Source organism: Chiloscyllium plagiosum, chromosome 38, assembly GCF_004010195.1.
Source record: "Chiloscyllium plagiosum isolate BGI_BamShark_2017 chromosome 38, ASM401019v2, whole genome shotgun sequence".
Taxonomy (NCBI): domain Eukaryota; kingdom Metazoa; phylum Chordata; class Chondrichthyes; order Orectolobiformes; family Hemiscylliidae; genus Chiloscyllium; species Chiloscyllium plagiosum.
In genome coordinates, this window is record NC_057747.1 from 9,827,933 (window position 1) to 9,839,940 (window position 12,008).

The window sequence follows — 12,008 nt, forward strand, 5'->3', positions numbered from 1 at the left end:
CCTCTCCCTCTCCCTCTCCCTCTCCCTCTCCCTCTCCCTCTCCCTCACACACTCTCTCAACCCCCACCTCAGACAGACAAAGACCCACATGCGCACACACATTTTGTGTGGTGAATTTGTACTTGCAGAGTTACATTGCATTTTGCTCAAAAACTGCATGAATTTCTGTAAAACTCTGATTCTAATCTAAAAAGTGAGATAACAATCTAAACATCAGGTCATAGACACTTCAACATATTGTCTAGCTATCACCATTGTTAACAGCTAACCCGAGAATGCAACTTTTAATAAAAAAAAAGGGTCTTGTGATTTACACATGAAAGAAATGAAACTATCACTGTATTCTAACAGATGAAAGGCTTAACAGACAATCAATTTTTCAATGTATAATTTCAGTTACATCACACTGCAAATTTTTGCTATAAATTCTGTGTTACAATCGAGCCCTCCACAATCACCTGATGAAGGAACGTCGCTCCGAAAGCTAGTGTGCTTCCAATTAAACCTGTTGGACTATAACCTGATGTTGTGATTTTTAACCTTGTACACCCCAGTCAACACAGACATCTCCAAATAATGCATAGATAGATATCAAACGTTTAAAACAGATAAATAAACAGAAAGCAAATACTCCATCTGTCTGACATGGAAGAGGAAAAATCAGCAACTGAGGTTTGCAGAGAGCGACCGTACAAATAGTTCTCAATGATTCTCAACCATAATTGTTCTCCAGCGTTCTGACAGGTTTAATGCATGTAGGAGCTGTTAGCACTGCAGCTGTCAATCAAACCTCTTCCACATCTGAAGCGCAAGATGTGTATTAGAAGATGTGCAAATTCTGACTTTGTGCTCAGCAAATTGGAGTGTCTATTCAGCTCAAAGGAGAAAATAATTTTCCATCAGTTGACAAGCCTGCTAACTGACTGGGTTAGTTTTACTGTCAAATTGATCATCCCATCCTTGTGCATCTATTAATCTCTTCCCCTCACCAACGACAGCCTCAGACTCTGGAATTTCCACCCTCTCCTTCTTCAAGATGCTTCATAAAACCTGCCACTTTGACCATAGTTGGACCTCATCGTCCTAGCATCTCCTTCTTGGGTAATTTTTTTTTACTTTCAATAAAGACGATATATAAACATATGTCACTCTGATTGTAGCAGCCTTGATGTGGTTAAGGAAGAAGATACTGTCACCACAATTGGAGTATTAATGCATACCCAAGCCAGCTTACAATTAGCACTCTCAACTTCCTAGCTGTCTTTGTTTCTGGTACACTTAGAAAACTGAATTGGATCAGATATATAAATGTTGCAGCTACAAGACCAAGTCAGAGACTAGGAATCCTACACTGAGTAATTCATCTCCATTCTCTGCAAGGCACAAGTGAGGGGTGTGGAGGAATGCTCCCCATTTGCCTGGATAGGTACAGCCCCAACAACACTCAAGGAACACCAATGCCATCCAGAACAAAACAGCTTACTTGGAAGGCACCACGTTCACAATCTTCAACATTCACTCCCTCAGCCACACACACTCAATGGCGGCAGTATGGACCATCCACAAGATACACTGCAGTAACTCATCAAGGTTTCTTCCAAATCCATGATCTCTATCATCTAGAAGGCCAAGGGCAATGGGCATACCTAGGATAACCACCACCTGCAAGGTGCCCTCCAAGCCACACACCGTCCTGAGTTGGAGGGTCACCCATTCCTTCATTATTGCAGGGTCATAACTGTGGAACTCCCTTCCTAATATTACTGTGAGTGTCCCGAACCTCACCTTGGACTGCAGCATTTCAAGATGGTGGCTCACCATCACCTTTCCAGAGCAATTACGGATAGGCAATAAACCCACATCCTTTAAATGCTTACTAAAAAATGGTTTGAACCTATATACACATTGGCGATGCCACATCTTCCAGCTGGTACAGCTACTTTCAGGAGAAGGAAGAAACGTGCACTTTACACTCTGAATGGATTAACTTGGGAGTGAAACCCACAGCCCCGTTGAATTGATAACATCTAATCAACTGTTCACATTTTTAGCGCTGCTTAATTGAATATGCAAATCTAATTTATCAGGATTTGTAGTTAGTGTCTGCTGTTCAGATCTTATTGTACCAGCATTAATGTGCTGATTTGGGGATGAAGTATACACTGTTTTCAGACTGCTTTTCAATGACAGTGAAGCCACAAGAACAGAGAGTGATCACCCTTACCTCTCTGTGCTTGGCGCGGCAACATCTAAGTCGCAGGTCGAGTAACAGTTCTGCCTCAGGTCTTCAGCTAGAGCGCTGATTAATTCCATGTTCGGTGTGTCAAGTGGTATATCTTGGAAATGCTGCTCAGTAGATTCCTGAATGACTTCACCAGTGCCCTCCTCATCGCTCGAATCCCACGGGTGGTCCTGCTGAGGGAATCCCCGGGGCTTCTCTTCACCTTCATCCGGTTCAAATCCTCGGATCAGCTGTGGATCAATTGTATTCAGCACAGACAACTCTTTCACTGGCGAAGAAACTGGAGTCTAGCATTTAGAAACAGAGCAAGATAGAGAGTTACTAGTTTGACAAGGCACAAGTGGGTACTGCAGATGCTGGAGATTAGAGTCAAGATTAGAGTGGTGCTGGAAAAGCACAGCAGGTCAGGCAGCATCTGAGGAGCAGGAAAATTGACATTTCGGGCAAACTGCTGCCTGAGTTACTAGCTTGATGCGCAGTCTGAACATTTTGATCGGGCGCATCCGAAAACAGCTCAAGACTTTAATGGGTGTATTGCAACAGTTCTCTCTCAATCCTCATGAGAAATGTGAAAAATACATCACTAACCTTTCCTTTTCCATCACTATTTTAAAACTAATAGAATTATGGTCGCTGGCCCCAAAGGGCTCCCCCACTGACACCTCAGTCACCTGCCCTGCCTTATTTCCCAAGAGTAGGTCAAGTTTTGCACCTTCATGTGATACATCCACATACTGAATCTGAAGATTTTCTTGTACGCAGTTCACAAATTCCTCTCCATCTAAACCCTTAACACTATGGCAGTCGCAGTCTGCGTTTGGAAAGTTAAATCCCCTACCATAAGCACCCTATTATTCTTACAGATAACTGAAATCTCTTTACAAATTTGTTTCTCAATTTCCCGCTGACTATTATGGGGTCTATAATACTATCCCAACAAGGTGATCTTTCATTTGTTATTTCTCAGTTCCACCAAATAACTTCCCTGGACATATTCCCAGGAATATCCACCTTAAGTACAGCTCCTGGTCCCTTTTCAAAAACGCCACTCCCCCATTCTCCCTTGCACCAGCTCCTCAGCCACACATCTGCTCCATCCTCCTATTCCTACCCTCACAAGCTCGTAGCACTGGGAGTAATCCAGATATTACTACCCTCGAGGACCTCCTTATTAAATTCCTGCCTAACTTTCTATATTCTCCCTTGAACATAAATGACCTGCAAATACAACATTGTAAAACTCCCAGCAGCAGATTTATATTGAGAACTAAAGCTTAAAACTGCTTATCAAGGTCTTTAATACTGCATTTTACCCAACATTAAATTGATCATGTGGTGTCACCTGTGGAAGACTCACTCTGGGGAAATTGGGTTGGAATACGCATTCAATCTTCTCAATTGCAGCAACTCCTGAAAGTTGTATAATCAACTTAATATGCTCTGTGGGACAATAGTAGTGTCCCTACATCTAAACCAGGAAACCAGGGTTTATGTCCTATTTGGAATAATCTACTCTGAATTTCTCGATTTAGGATGTAGATCTGGAATTGACAAATCATCTCAATTACAGAATCAATAGATAGTTGTGTTACATCTGCCCTGACAACTAAACTAACTACACTTTATCTACCTCATACCATGGAGTTGTACAGCACAGAAACAAACCCTTCTGTCCAATTCATCCTGGTCGACCAGATATCCTCCATTAATCTAGTACTATTTGCCAGCATGTGTCCCATATCCCTCTAAACCCTTTCTATTCATGTACCCATCAAGATGCCTTTTAAATGTTATAATTGCACCAGCCTCCACCATTTCCTCTGGCAGCTCATTCCATACACGCACCGCCCTCTGTGTGAAAAGTTGCCCATCAGGTCCCTTTTGTATTTTCCCCTCTCACCTTAAACCTATGCCCTCTAGTTTTGGATTAAGTATGTGTCCCTGGGTGAGCATATGAACAGCGGTAACTACAAGCAAATCCCTGAGGCTTCCCTCCATCATCAAGGCCTCAGGCTCACAAGCATGAAGAATAATTTAAGCAGCATTTTTGTCATTAGCATGTACGAGGAGGCAATGCTAAATGTTGGCCTTTATTTCAAAGGGAATGGAGAACAAAATAGGTAAGTTTTTCTAAAACTGCACAAGACATGAGTCAGATCACAGCTGGAATACTGTGAATAGTTTCAGGCCCTTGATCTGAGGAAAGATGGGCTGGCATTGGAGGCAATCCTGTTCACTAGGTTGATACTGAATATGCAGGACTGTCTTATGGGGAGACATTGAACAGATTGGGCCTGGACTCATTGGAATTTTGAAGAATGAGCAGAAGGGTTGGAGCCTACAAGATTCTTCAAGGTCTTAACGGGGTAGATACAGAAAGATTACTTCCTCTTGTGGGAGAGTCTGGGATAATCTCTGAATCCGAGGTTACCCATTCAAGACATGGATGAGGAGGAATTTCTTCTCTCAGAGGGTAATGTAGTAGTGGAATTCTTAATCACAGAGGGCTGAGTTTTTAATAAGCAAGGGAATGAGGGTTATGGGGAAAAGGCCAGAAAGTGGGATTGAGGATTATCACATCAGCCATGATCTCACGGAATGGTGGAGCAAACTCAATGGGCTGAATGGCCTACTTCAGCTCCTACATCTTCTGGTCTCATGGATGAATATCAATACATGGCATCAATACAAGAAAGGGTTTGTGTCTGTTCACCGCTTCAAGTGAATTCAATAGATATAGTCAATAGAGGGATCTTATTCAGCTGGACAGGGTTCAGAAGAGATTTACCAGGATGTTGCTGGGTTCAGAAGCCTTGAGTTATAAAGAAAGGCAGAATAGGCTGGGACTTTTTTCACTGGGACTTAGGAGGTTGAGAGGTGACTTTATAGAAGTTTATAGAATCATGAGGGGTATAGTTAGGGTTAATGGTTGGAGTCTTTTCCCTAGGTGGGGGATTTCAAGACTAGGGGCACACTTTTAAGATGAGAGGAGAGAGATTTTAAAAGAAGATATGTGGGGTAATCTTTTTTACATTCTTGTGAGGAACAAACTTCCTGAGGAAGTGGTGGATGTGGGTACAATTGTAACATTAAAAAGACATTTGGATAAGTACATGAATAAGAAATGTTTGGGGGGGATATGAGACAGGAGCAGGCAGGTGGTACTCATTTAGATTGGAATTATGTTTGGCATGGACTGGTTGGACTGAAGGGTCTGTTTCTGCACTGAATGACTCTATGACCTAGATCATGGAATCCTCACAATGTGGAAACAGGCCATTCAGCCCACTGAGTTCACTCAGACCCTCTGAAGTGCATCCCACCCAGAGCCACCTCATGGCCAATCCACCTACCCTGCACATCTTTGTACTGTGGTGGAAATTGGGGCACCCCAGGGAAACCTGCACGCACATGGGGAGAATGCGCAAACTCCACACAGACAGTTGCTCGAAGCTAGAATTGAACCCAGGTCCCTGGAGCTGTGAGGCAGCAGCTCAAACCACTGTGCTGACCTAAACTTCAACTCCACCTATCGTGGCTCATGTATACATTTACAATATTATCCCCTCTTTATAAACCATCAGCATTTAACAAGTTTACCAGTAGATTAGGGTCTATATCAGGAAGGGTTCCTGGTGCTGGCCTGCACATGCGCATTGTGACCTCAGGGGGAGCTCCTCGCAGCAGATGGAGTACCTCCTGTTGAAATCGAGATAGCAGTTGGAACAGGCACCTTGATTAGTTTACCAGCCACTTACAACAATACTGAATAATAGATGCAAACGCTACAGTGAAGCTACGTGGGCATTCATAAGAATGAACTGTGATGTTTTCAATTTATCACATTAATTATTTTCATTGGCATGTTGAAATAATGATATAAACACCAAGCAGAACTTAGCTGGGCACCATTAAAGCCCTGGCAGAGACATAATGCTAGAGTCAAGGAATGATGAATGAGTTCTTGTTTACAAGTGCAACCAGATATAATCAAACATAGTTTAGCTAGTCAGTGAACTTACAAGGAGGGTTATTCTTGTGCTCTAAAGAGCAGAACATGTTTGAATAGCTAATTCAAACGTCTCTTCTCTCCATAGAAATGTAACATGATTACTGTTGATTAGAATAGAAATTATGACATCTGCCCACATTGTAACATAAATGGAAAGACTGCTGACTAAATGCTGATTCATAAAACATGACAAAGACGCTCATATCGTGCCCGTGTCAAAGGTCAGCCAGTTGGACTGGTCATGCAACCATGACACAAATGAAACTTTGAAGATGAAGTTTAAAAACAGTAATCTGATCAATATGGGTCAAACGTGAGACAACCGCAGTCAGGAAAGGCCAGAGAAAGCTTCATGAGGGATCTGCCTCTGGTGAAGCACTCACCTGATAGGATAGTCCCTTTAGTGGGGTTCGATTAACTGCCAAGATGACGTCCCCGATTTCAATCTGGCCAGTCTCCTCTGCTGGTTGCCCTGGAAACAATCTCTTTATCCTCACCAAGCTCCCTCCTGGGTCACTGTCCGCTGGATACATCTGCAGGAAACTGAACCCCAAACCTGCCGAATTTTTCTTCATTGTCACCTCGAACGTGTTACCTGTTTGAGGATGCCGTGTTATGTTATTGGAGACTGATATGGAAGTAGACTTTTCCTTGGTTGGGATTGTTTGATTACAGCATAGAAATTATTCTCAGAAACCCTGTCCATCAAACCGATGGGCTAAATCTCAGCTCGCAAGAAAGTGAGGAGTGCAGATGCTGGAGTTCAGAGTCGAGGGTGCTGGAAAAGCACAGCAGGTCAGGCAGCATTGACGTTGACTCTCTTGCTCCTTGGGTGCTGCCTGACCTGCTGTGCTTTTCCAGCACCACACTCTCGACTCTGAATTTCAACTTGCACCAACTGGATTTGAATCAGATTTTGGACTCTGAACTCTAACCCCATCCCATGCTGGAACTTCTAAAGATGGGGCAAGGTGTTGGGGATTGGGGGGGTGGGAGAGGGAGGCGTTAATTGAGTCCCGTCAGGCAGGTTCGTTTTTAAATCTTTTAACGAGCTTAGCATATTTTACAGCAGACTTCCAGCATTCCCAGGCATCAGGAAACTTCACATCTGAAGGAAGATCAGGACAATAACAGAGTCATAGAGATGTACAGCATGGAAACAGACCATTCAGTCCAACTCGTCCATGCCAACCAGATATCCTAACCTAATCTAGTCCCATTTACCAGCATTTAGCCCATATCACTCTAAATTCTTCCTATTCATATACCCATCCAGGTGCCTTTTAAATATTGTAATTGTACCAGCCTACACCACTTTCTCTGGCAGCTCATTCCATAAACACAGGACTCTCTGCGTGAAAAAGTTGCCCCTTAGTTTCCTTTTAAATCTTTCCCCTCTCACTGTAAACCTATGCCCTCTAATTTTGGACTCCCCTACCTTGGAGAAAAGATATTGGCTACTCAGAGAGATTAATGTGCGCTCATAATTTTACCTCTAAGCTCCAGCATAATTCTGGTAAGTCCCCCAATATGGGAGATGATGGTGTGTGGTGTTTTTACAATTGTAACTCCTTACTTGGAGCAAATGGGATCCTGTATATCTTTCAACTAATTTCCCTCAACATCAGGCAGAAGGTGTTAGATGTTTGGATGTGGAACTTTAGGTTTGAAAAGTCCAACTAGCTTCCCCACTCAATAGTGGAAAGCCTCTTCCCAACTATCCAAAAATCAACTGCCTTTTAATGGGGCAGCGCAATGGCTCAGTGTTTAGCACTGCTGCCTCATAGCACCAACGATCCAGGTTCAATTCCAGCCTCAGGTGACTGTCTGTGTGGAACTTGCACAATCTCCCTGTGTCTGTGTATGGGTTTCCTCTGGGTGCTCCGGTTTCCTCCCACAGTCCAATGACGTGCAGGATAGGTTGATTGGCCATGCTAAGTTGCCCATAGTGTCCAGTGATATGTAGGCTAGGGGGATAGCCATGGGAAATGCGGGGATAAGGTCAGACAGTGGGATGATCATTAGAAGGGCAGAATGGACTCAATGGGCCAAATGACCTCTTTCCACACTGGAGGGATTCTAGACTATAATTTTCATAATGTTGTAAAGGTCTGATTGAAAGTCCTCAAAAAAAAGTTCCCACATTAAAAAAACTGGGGTTTTGAGGTTAAATTGTGAGGGCACATTAATCTCTCCCTGCAAACAATTAGGTTTGCTGAGCATTTCATGTTGAAAGTTAGATCAGTCCTTTAAATATTTTTGCAAACATATGAATTTTATGTTACGAGAAAATGAATTTGATATTACAAAAAAAATGCAGTTTTGCAGGTTATACAAAGAATATAAATCACAAAGTTAAATAATGTCCCAAAGAAAAAGATAACCACTTCTTATTTCCTTGAGAGGATCCCAACCTCAACCTCTATCCAATATCAATGCAAAACGTTAAACGAATACAAGGATGTCCATCAAACATCAAAATAATATTAATTATCGTTGAAGGAACGACATGTGTTTTGTCAAAACTTTTCATCTTGCACTAATCAGAACAGTTTGCAAAAATACAAATTCAAAAACAGTATTAGACAGTTTCAGAGGGGAAAATGCTGATTGGTCGGTAAGTGTGTTCTGACTGCCGGAGTGTTGCCATAAAGAATGCGACAATTAATGAGGATTGGCAGTTAACTGTCAGTTTTCCATTTAAATGTTAAATCAAGCAGATTGACACTGATTGATCAGAGCACTGCCCTGGGAAATGAATCAGCAAATTGCTGTCATCTGGTTTGTTGAATTGATATAGAATTTGTACATGTTCTTTCTCTTCGCAAAGAGCAGAGATTTGTGTCTTAATTTACTTACATTCCAATATACATAACCATGCCTCACCTAATGTTGACCTTGCTTTTGTACACCTCCTGTGCAGCTCCCCTTAATCCCCACCCCCAGTCCTGAAGAAGTGTTCCACCCGAAACGTTGACTTCTCCACCACCTGATGCTGCCTGGCTTGTTGTGTCCTTCCAGCTTCCTGCCTGTCTACTTTGGATTCCAGCATCTGCAGTTTTTTTTGTCTCTCCCTCTGTCTATATGTCCTTGTTTGCTATGATTTGCCTGAACTGCTCACAAAACAAAACATTTCACTGTACTTAGGTACACGGGACAACAATCCATCAAACAAAACCTTGATGATAGATTCGAGTAACTTCCTCACATTTGATACCGAACCTCCAAGTCTGCAGATATCTGTCATACCTTCTCTTCCCTTCTTTAATATTAGAATGACGCTTGCAACTTCGGTGCAAGTCCTGAATCCAGAGAGTTTTGAGATGTTATGACAAATGTGCCAGCAATTTCTTAATCTATTCCTTTTAATAAGGCAGATCCTGGAAACTGGTCTCTCATAAGTCCCGTCATTTTTGCAAACATTGAGAAAATTATATTCAATCTATCGATTTCACCCTCTTGATTAACCTTTGGTTCTCATGTACTTTTTGGCATTGTATTCTTTTGTGAAAATTGATAATTTATTTCCATACTGTCTATTATTACCATCAATCTTGAATGAGACCAAGATCCCCTTTTCCACTTTCTTTCCCTTAATATATTTAGAAATAAAATTGCTGTCAGTTTGGGTATCCCTTGCAACATTTTTCTCCCCCATATTTCCTTTTCCCCAACTTGTATTATGTTCTTTATATCCTCTTTGATTTATATAGTCTGCTGCATTTCCATTTTATACAAGTAGTATGCTCTTTCTAAATAACATGAAGTGAAATGATTCCCACAGGCTGAAGGAGAAAAGATCTGGAGTGATTGGTCCATCACTTGGACATTTTTAGTTCAAAAGGTGCTTTATATTGTATCTTGTTCATGATTAAAATATAATTTGGCCGCATAATACTGCTAGCACAAAGTGGAGAAGAGTTGGAGGAATTCAAACTGTCTACAAAAAGATTAGGCAAATTGTTTTATGTAGTAAATTGCCAAGGAAATAAAGTCTTGTGAATACAGCATACTGAGTCAATCTGGGTTGAAACCATGGCCTGTCTGGGATTAATCTGAGGCAGCTCTGATCGCCAAAGTACCAAATGAATGTGGAGTCTTTGAAGAGGTTAACCATGATGCAGCCTGGTTTGGAGGCTATTACTTATGTGGAGAGATTGGACAGACTTTGTCTGTTTTCAATTGAATGTTGGAGGAAGAGGGGGCAACCTGATAAATGTTTACAAAATGATGAGAGGCATGGATAGATGGAGTCATTCTCCCAGGGTAGAAATGTCAATTACTACAGGCATACGTTTAAAGTGAAAGGTTGAAAGTTTAAAGGGGATGCCTAGATGGAAATTTTTTACACAGAGTGTGGTTAGTGCCAGGAATGCGCAGCCAGAGGAGGTGGTAGAAGCAGATACAATAGCAATGTTTAAGAGGTATCTTGACAGGTATTAGCAGGCACGTATAGAGGGATATGGACGGTGTAGAGGCAAAAACTTTCTGGTTTAGAAAGACATTATGTGTCACCAGCGTTTTGATGGGCTGAGGTACCTGTTCTTGTATTGTACCGGAGTTTGTTCTTTGTTTAAGTGAACAATGTAGAAACTAAGAGCAGGAGTAGGCTACTCAGGCCTTTGAGCCTGTTCTGCCATTCAGTATGACCATGACTCATCCGCTATCTCAATGCCATATTCCCACTTTCTCTCCATATTATTTGATGCTTTTAATATTTAAAAAATTACCAATCTCTTTCTTGAATGTACTCAGTGATTCTGCCTCCAGTGCATCTTCTGTGAGGCTTCAGCTGAAAACTTAACCCTCTGTTTGCTCACAATTATCAAGCTAAAATGGGCACTGTGTGAAAGAGGGTTCAATTTAGGTGGAAGAACAGTCCGGTGCCGTTTTTGGCAAAGTCTATGAACAATTTGCGTACACCTCAGCAAGTGAACTGGTTCTTCACAGTTGAGAGTGTGTTGCTGGAAAAGCACGGTGGGTCAGGCAGCATTCGAGAAGACGAGAATTGGCGTTTCGGGCAAGAGCCCTTCATCGGGAGCTCTTCACAGTGCAAAGTGCATCGCAGACTTTGTGGCACATCCTCACTTAATCAGCAATTGCCATCTCAATTCAGAAATGCTGTGCTACCCAAGGGGGAGACTCACTCAGGGAGTGTGGATAGAAAAACTGATGCTGAACTGTTGTACACTCTGTTCAAGCAGAGTGGGACAGTATGATTTTTGCCTTTATTCTCCCCTCACTCCACTCAGAATAATATTAATCCTCCATGTTTGCCTGAGGACACCAACAACCTGTATTTATACATAGCCCTTAATGTTGTAAAACATCCTAGGGTACATCACAGGAGTGGCATTTGACAAAGAATGGTATTGGAAGTGGGGAATGCACAAGAGACTTGAGTTGGAGGAATGCAGAGTCGACAGTGGGTTCTTTGACTAAAGGAGATTACAGAGATCTGATGAAGTGAGTCTACAAGAGATAGTAGAGATCAACTTAACCCTTCTCAAACTGAGGTACCTTCATTCATATTTTCACAATTACGTTTGCAAAACACTGGTTGTCCTGTGCTCACTAGCTTTCTGGTTCATCAGGGTGCCATTTTGTATAGCTACTGTTATTGGATGGAGAGCTCTATAGAACTAACAATGTGTAAAATACATAGTCTCAACAATGACTTCATGGGTTTCTGGTAATTTATATATGTATAGATGGAGTTTAGGGATGTTATAACTGTTCAGAAGGAACATGCAT

The 12,008-nt window shown here is 42.0% G+C and overlaps 1 protein-coding gene across 8 annotated transcripts in view; it reads right to left on the bottom strand.

The window, feature by feature from the left end:
* ptpn20 (protein tyrosine phosphatase non-receptor type 20) overlaps positions 1-12,008 on the bottom strand; it is a 414,663-nt gene that overhangs the window by 140,849 nt on the left and 261,806 nt on the right. For all 8 annotated transcript variants that reach the window (XM_043678810.1, XM_043678805.1, XM_043678807.1 and 5 more), the window contains 3 exons: positions 6,638-6,849; positions 5,843-5,941; positions 2,225-2,529 (listed from right to left, as the gene is read on the bottom strand). In XM_043678810.1, coding sequence (XP_043534745.1) covers positions 2,225-2,529; positions 5,843-5,941; positions 6,638-6,849 — 616 coding nt within the window. The remainder of the gene's footprint in view (positions 1-2,224; positions 2,530-5,842; positions 5,942-6,637; positions 6,850-12,008) is intronic.